This window comes from Jaculus jaculus, chromosome 10 (assembly GCF_020740685.1).
Source record: "Jaculus jaculus isolate mJacJac1 chromosome 10, mJacJac1.mat.Y.cur, whole genome shotgun sequence".
Taxonomy (NCBI): domain Eukaryota; kingdom Metazoa; phylum Chordata; class Mammalia; order Rodentia; family Dipodidae; genus Jaculus; species Jaculus jaculus.
The window spans coordinates 45,177,897-45,187,065 of NC_059111.1; the positions used below are offsets into that span (position 1 = coordinate 45,177,897).

At 37.8% G+C, this 9,169-nt stretch overlaps 1 protein-coding gene across 1 annotated transcript; it reads right to left on the reverse strand.

Moving 5' to 3' along the window:
- Window positions 1-6,972: 6,972 nt before the first annotated feature.
- Window positions 6,973-8,367, reverse strand: LOC123464057 (HMG box-containing protein 1-like). Its single transcript, XM_045160616.1, is given in 1 exon segment — window positions 6,973-8,367. A coding segment is annotated over 1 exon segment (1,389 nt). The 5' UTR covers window positions 8,362-8,367.
- Window positions 8,368-9,169: the final 802 nt, after the last annotated feature.

Consider the following 9,169-nt stretch of genomic DNA (forward strand, 5'->3'; position numbering starts at 1 on the left):
GAAGAGTTTCTTTACAGATAAGCATTTAATAAACAAAGCCAATAGAATACCCACAGAGTGGGAGAAAATATTTGCAGGTTATCCAACTGATAGAGGCCTTATCTCTAGAATTTACAAAGAACTCAAAAGTCTAAACAATAAGAAGACAAATACCCCACTCACAAAATGGGGCACAGAGTTAAACAGGCAATTCACAGAGGAAGAGATACAAATGGCAAACACACACCTAAGAAAATGTTCATCATCCCTAATCATCAGAGAAATGCAAATTAAAACAACTATGAGATTCCACCTTACCCCAATAAGGATAGCCAACATCAAAAGGTCAAATGAAAATAAATGCTGGCGAGGATGTGGAGAAGCAGGGACACTCATTCACTGTTGGTGGGAAAGCAGGATGGTAAAACCACTTTGGAAAGCAATATGGAGACTCCTGAAAAAGCTGACTATAGAAATACCAAAAGACCCAGTTATACCATTACTGGGCATGTACCCTAAAACCTTCAAACCAAAAGCCAGAGAGATTTGCTCAACCATGTTTGTAGCAGCTCAATTCGTAATAGCTAAAAGCTGGAATCAACCCAGATGTCCATCATTAGAAGAATGGATAACAAAGATGTGGTATATCTACACAATGGAATTCTATACAGCAGTAAGAAAAAGCGACATAAAGAAATTTGAGGAAAAATGGTTGAACCTGGAACAGATCATTCTCAGCCAACTTACCCAATCACAGAAAAAAAAATCGACACATAGTCTCACTCATCTGCAACACCTAACCAGAATTTGCCCAAGATGCCTTACATACCCAGCAAGCACCTCATGGACTAGACAATAAGATCGATGGGAGGGCAGGGAGGGAATCAAAGGGTGGAAAACAGTAATCCGGACCCAAACGGCAATGGTACCATAAAATTCTACTTCCTAAAAGACAGACCAAATAACTGAACCTTCACTAGTCCCTTACAGGAAACACCTGAACCACAAGACACTGGAGAGGGTAGGATCAAGACTGACCTAAATCTCCTACATCTTCCTTCCCTCCCTCTCCCCCTCTCCCCTCTATCTCTCTCCTCTCTAACTCTTGTATATTAGTAATCTTTTTCATCAATTTCTTAGAGGACACTGACCTGTAACCCCCACTACCAGCTTGGGCCTACTATCCACAATGAGCTTTTGATTAGAGAAACCTACAAGGTTTCCCAAAACAATGACAGACTTCTGTCAGAGTACTTGATAACACACCAAAGGCCAGTGGTAAGACCCTATTGCTGAAGACTCCATACGCAGCTGACACGTAAAATGGAATGACATGGCTGGAAGCCAGGAGAGAGTCAGTCCCCAGAGTCTAGTGCCAGAAGGCGCTGCATAGGCAACTGGGGGAAGTGACCAAGATCTGTCCAAGCAACACATTGTTTAACCTAAGTAGCAACAATTAACCGGATGTGATACCCACACAAGTGCAATAGTGGTACACAGCCATGGTGAGGAATCAATTGCTCTTGATTTGGCTAACTGATACACTCAGTGGTACTAGACCCTTAGCTGGAGCTGGGAAACAAGTCAGAACCATACCCAAACACAAGCCCACTCTACAATATCAAGCTACCATCAATCACGGGGTAAAAGAGGGCCTACACCTATCAAACTATCTATCAAAAAAGTAAGTGTTATCTCAATTTTCTGGGTGCTAACTTACTCTCCGTTGGAGAATCTGCTTCTCTTTTCCAGATAGATGCAGATCCTTAGAAGAGATCTGCCCCAACATACCTCAGAAGGGGCCCAACTGAAACTAAGGACAACTGGCAAATAAGCAAGGGTGATGTTTTCCTGTGAACTGGATACCAGCACAAAGGGGAAGGAGATCAATGCAGAGAAAAATCAACTCTGACCAAATCAGAGAGCCAGAGCCTCAGAGGCCCCCAACACCTCAGCACTGAAGCAGACCAAAAATGAACCCAACATGGCTCAGGGAAATCTTGCGGAAGAGGGGGCGGAAAGAATGTCAGAGTTACATGTTGGGTCATGATTTTCAGAGACATTTATCATACTAATTACTGGGGGCTAACTCCACAATGCACGAACCATTTTCAATAACAAGGAGAGTCTAATGGGAGGGGATAGATCACAGATGAGCCTAAATAATGGTACCAAACTGCCTGTATTTACTGAAAAGAAAACTAATAAATTAAATTAAAAAAAAAAAACAAATAAAATAACATCTAGGACTGGAGAGATAGATCAGCAGACAAAAGTGCTTGCGTGTAAACCCTGCAGACCAGGGTTTGATTCTCCAATAACCACATAAAGCCAGATGCACAAAATGGTGCATGGGTCTGGAGTTCATTTGCAGCAGGAGTTCCCAGTGCACCCATTCTCTCTCTTTCATATAAATATATACTTTTAAAAATAAAATATTTAAATATTTAACAATAAAAAGAAAAAGAAAAAGAAAAATCCCAAGGAATTCAAAGAGTAGGACATCTTGGATTCTTTCGTTTCTCATTGAAAACTCATCGTGAATGGCATGTTGTTCTCCCCTGTTCTCTACTGTAATCAACTCCACTTTCCTAACTAAGCCTGTATTCAATGTCGCATAATCATGTTTTCTAAGTGAAAATTTCCCAATTAATAGTAATGTTCATTTAAACGTCCCGTAAATCTGTTGTCTAGGAAGAACTTATCCCCTGGAAAAGTAAGAGTGAATGCAATGTGATGTTAGCTGGTTATATACTAGCATCATTTACTAATGAAAACTAACCATGAACTGAAAAGATGAGAAGCTGTTTCAATAACAACATAGGTTGTGCAAGAAAACTTACAGAGATAGTCGAGTTCTGTGATTCAATTGTGTATAATATTCAATTGCCCTTTGAAATCTACCCCTGAATTCAAAGTTCTGTAGTCCCGCTGTTTGAAATTAAAGTTTCTCACTGAAGACTAACAGCGAATTCAATGTTCTGTAATTCCTTTGCAGACAACATTCCTATGGTAATCTATGATTGACTTCAAAGTTCTATCAGAAGTTATATGCTCGGAACATTTCCTGTTGAAAACGAACATGAATTCAAAGTCCTGGAACTGTGTGAATACTGAGAATCTTTCCCGTTGAAAACTGTGCACAATAAACAATTCTCCTTTAAAAGTAGGTGTGAATTCAACGTTCTATGATCGTATTCTGTAGGAAGCTCAATTCCTGTCTTAAAGTAAGCGTAATTGACAGTTTCATTCACCGGTTATCTAGTAGGATCAGTTCCTATTGAAAAATCCCATGGAATTCAAAGGGTAGGACATCTTGGATTCATTCGTTTTTCATTGAAACTCATCGTGAATGTCATGTTGTTCTGTCCTTTTAGGTACTGTAAACAAATCCGCTTTAATAAATAAGCCTTATTCAATGTTGCATAGTCCTGTTTTCTAAGTGCACATTTCCCATTGAATAGTAATGTTCATTTCAACATTCCGTAAACCTGTTGTCTAGGAAGAACTTATCCCCTGGAAAAGTAACAGTGAATGCAATGTGATGTTAGCCGGCTATATTCTAGCATCATTTACTAATGAAAACTAACCATGAACTGAAAAGATTAGAAGCTATTTCAATACCACCATAGGTTGTGCAAGAAAACTAACAGAGATAGTCGAGTTCTGAGATTCAATTGTGTATAATATTCAACTGCCCTTTGAAATCTTTCTCTGAATTCAAAGTTCTGTAGTCCCGCTCTTTGAAATGAACGGTTCTCACTGAAGACTAACAGCGAATTCAGTGTTCTGTAATTTCATTTCAGACAACATTCCTATGGTAATCTAAGATTGACTTCAAAGTTGTATCAGAAGTTATATGCTCGGAACATTTCCTGTTGAAAACGAACATGAATTCAAAGGCCTGGAACTGTGTGAATACTGAGAATCTTTCCCGTTGAAAACTGTGCACAATAAACAATTCTCCTTTAAAAGTAGGTGTGAATTCAACTTTCTATGATCGTTTTCTGTAGGAAGCTCAATTCCTGTCTTAAAGTAAGCGTAACTGACAGTTTCATTCACCGGTTATCTAGTATGATCAGTTCCTATTAAAAAATCCCAAGGAATTCAAAGGGTAGGACATCTTGGATTCTTTCGTTTTTCATTGAAACTCATCGTGAATGTCATGTTGTTCTGTCCTTTTAGGTACTGTAAACAAATCCGCTTTAATAAATAAGCTTTATTCAATGTTGCATAGTCCTGTTTTCTAAGTGCACATTTCCCAGTGAATAGTAATGTTCATTTCAACGTTCTGTAAACCTGTTGTCTAGGAAGAACTTGTCCCCTGGAAAAGTAAGAGTGAATGCAATGTGATGTTAGTTGGTTATGTACAAGTGCCATTTACTAATGAAAACTAACCATCAACTGAAAAGATTAGAAGCTGCTTCAAAACCAACATAGGTTGTGCAAGAAAACTAACAGAGAAAGTTCAGTTCTGTGATTCAATTGTGTATAATATTCACTTGCCCTTTGAAATCTTTCCCTGAATTCAAAGTTCTGTAGTCCTGCTCTTTGAAATGAACGTTTCTCACTGAAGACTAACAGCGAATTCAGTGTTCTGTAATTTCATTACAGACAACATTCCTATTATAATCTACGATTGATTTCAAAGTTCTATCAGAAGTTATATGCTCATAAAATTACCTGTTGAAAACGAACATGAATTCAAAGGCCTGGAAATGTGTGAATACTGACAATGTTTCCCATTGAAAACTGTGCACAAGAGACAATTCTCGTTTAAAAGTATGTGCGAATTCAACTTTCTATGATCGTATTCTGTAGGAAGCTCAATTCCCGTCTTAAAGTAAGCGTAATTGAGTTTCCTTCACCGGTTATCTAGTAGAATCAGTTCATTGAAAAATCCCAAGGAATTCAAAGAGTAGGACATCTTGGATTGTTTCGTTTCTCATTGAAAACTCATCGTGAATGTCATGTTGTTCTCCCCTGTTCTATACTGTAAACAAATCCGCTTTCCTAACTAAGCCTTATTCAATGTTGCAGAGTCCTGTTTTCTAAGGGAACATTTCCCAAAGAATAGTAATGTTTATTTCAATTTTCCGTTAACCTGTTGTCGAGGAAGAACTCATCCCCTGAAAACTATGAGAGAATGCAATGTGATGTTATCCGGTTATGTACTAGTGTCATTTACTAATGAAAACTAACTATGAACTGAAAAGATTAGAAGCTGCTTCAATACCAACATAAGTTGTGCAAGAAAACTAATAGAGAAAGTCTACTTCTGTGATTCAATCGTGTATAATATTCAATTGCCCTTTGAAATCTATCCCTGAATTCAAAGTTCTGTAGTCCCGCTGTTTGAAATGAACGTTTCTCACTGAAGACTAACAGCGAATTCAGTGTTCTGTAATTTCATTACAGACAAAATTCCTATGGTAATCTAAGATTGATTTCAAAGTTATCAGACGTTATATGCTCGGAACATTTCCTGTTGAAAATGAACATGAATTGAAAGGCCTGGAACTGTGTGAATACTGAGAATGTTTCCCGTTGAAAACTGTGCACAACATACAATTCTCTTTTAAAAGTAGGTGCGAATTCAACGTTCTATGATCGTATTCTGTAGGAAGCTCAATTCCCATCCTAAAGTAAGCGTAATTGACAGTTTCATTCACCGGTTATCTAGCAGAATCAGTTGCTATTGAAAAATCCCAAGGAATTCAAAGAGTAGGAAATCTTGGATTCTTTCATTGCTCATTGAAAACTCATCGTGAATGTCATCTTTTTTTTTTTTTTTACAGAATTTTTTTAATAGAAAAAGAGATGGTATTTATACTCTTAGAATAAGTAGTCCAATTACCCAGAATTAGTATGTAAATTCAGAAAGCATCCCTAAAAACATACAAATGTTCTGAGGAAAAAGAAAACATAGTACAGGGGCAGAAGTCCTATTTCTATCTAGTAAAGTATATGTTTAATAATCAAGTACCAGACTTATGTAAAAGAGATATGCATCCCTGCCCTTCCTATCTTGTCAGGAGAAAGGAGGGCAGGTAGAGGTAGGGAGCCAAAAATAAGTTATTCTTAAAATATCTTTAAATTCTAAAAGTATATTTTCTTTGAGACTATCACAGAAAACTCAGTTTTTAGAAGCATTACACTTAAACCCACTCTTCTAATTAAGAAACAGAAGACTGAACTTGGGTTAACTGTCCAAAGTCACACAAATTACAGACCCAAAAGCTAAACATTTCAACAGCCCTTAGAATGTCCAACTCGGCAGCTCCCCAGTTTGGATTCTAAAGAAATAACCAGATAGTAGGACAAGCCTATTCATACTCAGTGTACTTGTAATATTCTGTAATGGAAATCAATGAGCATTTGGGATACAAAACTTTTCTAATACAGGCAGTATTTACAATTAAGCTCTTTAAGGCATTAAAACCTGAATTGAAATTAAATTATCTCATTGTTGTGACAGGTAAGGATAAAGGAAATGATAATTTTGATCCTCAGAAGACTAGAAGGAGGTTGCTTTAATACATAAGGGACTCAAACATATTAAGTGACAGGTAAGACTACAGAAAACAGCAATGACTTCCTTTTGTTTCTTAAACTCTATTAGGTTTTCACAAAGCTGGCAGCTACTTGCTATAAACAGTTAATGCCTCCACGATCTGTATTAAGATTCAGTTGTAAAACTCCCAAAATCTGACAAGGACGTTATCAGTCTTCTCTAAAAAAGATGGAACTGTCAATTGGTAGAACTGTGTTCTCCAAGAAGCAAATGACACTGTTATTTAAAAGGCAGCCCCTTCACACTAAAGCAGCCTACATTTGGTTATGTATTACAAAAATAATTAAACAATAATTCATTTAAAGTCAATCTAATAGGAAGAAGCAAATAAAAGGTATGTAAAGAATCAATTTACTTAAGATTTCCCAGGAACTGTGAACTACTAACTTGTTAATAATGATTATCAGAATTATTACTGTTTACCTGTTATCTTTCCCTGGATACATCTGAGTGTATTCAACTCTGTATTTTTTGGCAAAAAGCATGAAGGCATTCATTGGTCTTTTGCACTTATTAGGAGAAGTGGCACTCACAGTCCCTGAGCTGTGGTTTTTGACAGCTTTAGCATACAAAGAGTTAGAAGAGAGCTGTGATGAGCCAGGTGAGCCACAGTTTTTACTGAATCCAGATCCTGCGAAGTCTCGTCCACCAGGTCCTCCACAAGACAAAGATGCACGACGCTGGCGAGCCATACTGCTTAACACATAAACTGCAGAAGAGTCCATAGGTGTGAAGTCATAGCTTTTAAATGTATCAAAAACACCCGAATCATCAAAATTAATGGCATCAGGGTGTCCAGGAGGTAGACAGACATCACCAATATGAATTTCACAACATGGAATGCCATGCTGCACCACAGTCAGACTTGGATAGAATGATGACCAACCTTTATTTTTAACATAGAAAGGGTGGTCCAGCTTACACTCTACGGTAAGTAAGCCATCTTCTACTATATCAGGATCAAATGTTAGCTTCAATATAGACTCACCAAATGACACACTTTCTTCATGTGATAACAACTTTAGACCATCAGAACCATAGCCCTTGTGAGTGCCCATTTGGAGTTCTTCCTCATTATCACAGCCTTCGGCTCTAGCAAAATCTTCAACATCTTGCCATTCCTTATTGCTTCCCTTATGAAAACATAGTCTTGTGCCTTTCAAGAAACAGTGCCAAACTGTAGAAGGCCAGGAATTGCACCATCCCAAATCATCATCATCTGAGAGGGAGGACATGCAGAAAATGCCTGATTCTGACTCACTATTTGCCCTTTCATGTCTTACTGGTGTTTCCTCCTTCCAGTGGTCATGAGGAAAAGCTGGCTCACTCTTTGAAGAAGAGGACACTGGTGGTGGGCGTGCATAGGAATGTAAACTTTTGCTAGTAGGTATGATGTGTACAGGAGATGACCTGTTGTAAAAAGAGCACTGCATAAGTGGGCTTTGTGGACTAGTGGCAATATTTGCTAATTCTGTTAACCAGTCCACCTCATTTTCTCGGTAAGCATTTTCCGGTATGTCTGAGGTATCCTGGTTCCAAGATGGTCTTGGATATTCTTGATGTGAAACATCTGAACTTAGCTAGTATATGGCAGATTGGGTAGGATCACTTTGAACAGCTTGAAGTTCAGGAAGATCATCAAGTTCCACGTGTTCATCACAGGAGTTATATCCTGGCGAGGATGGCAAATTCTCATTACACTGCAACAGCTCCAATGAGTCCTTCATTCCTGAAGCTCTCTTGTCCATTACCAGCAGGAGTTTCTGTACTGCATTAGGAATCTGATTTGTCTTCACTTCCCACACCATGTTATGGTGCTCCATAAACCTGTTGTCTAGGAAGAACTTATCCCCTGAAAAAGTAAGAGTGAATGCAATGTGATGTTAGCCGTTTATGTACTAGTGTTATTTTCTAATGAAAACTAAGCATGAACTGAAATGATTAGAAGCTGTGTCAATACCAACATACGTTGTGCAAGAAAACTCACAGAGAAAGTCGAGTTCTGTGATTCAATTGTGTATAATATTCAATTGAACTTTGAAATCTATCCCTGAATTCAAAGTTCTGTAGTCCCGCTGTTTGAAATGAACGTTTCTCACTGAAGACTAACAGCAAATTCAGTGTTCTGTAATTTCATTACAGACAACATTCCTATGGTAATCTAAGATTGATTTCAAAGTTATCAGAAGTTATATGCTCGGAACATTACCTGTTGAAAATGAACATGAATTCAAAGGCCTTGAACTGTGTGAATACTGAGAATGTTTCCCGTTGAAAACTGTGCACAACAAACAATTCTCTTTTAAAAGTAGGTGCGAATTCAAAGTTCTATGATCGTATTCCATAGGAAGCTCAATTCCCATCCTAAAGTAAGCGTAATTGACAGTTTCATTCACCGGTTATCTAGCAGAATCAGTTGCTATTGAAAAATCCCAAGGAATTCAAAGACTAGGAAATCTTGGATTCTTTTGTTGCTCATTGAAAACTCATCGTGAATGTCATGTTGTTCTCCCCTGTTTTCTACTGTAAACAAATCTGCTTTCCTAACTAAGCCTGTATTCAATGTTGCATGGTCCTGTTTTCTAAGTGAATATTTCCCACTGAATAGTAATGTTC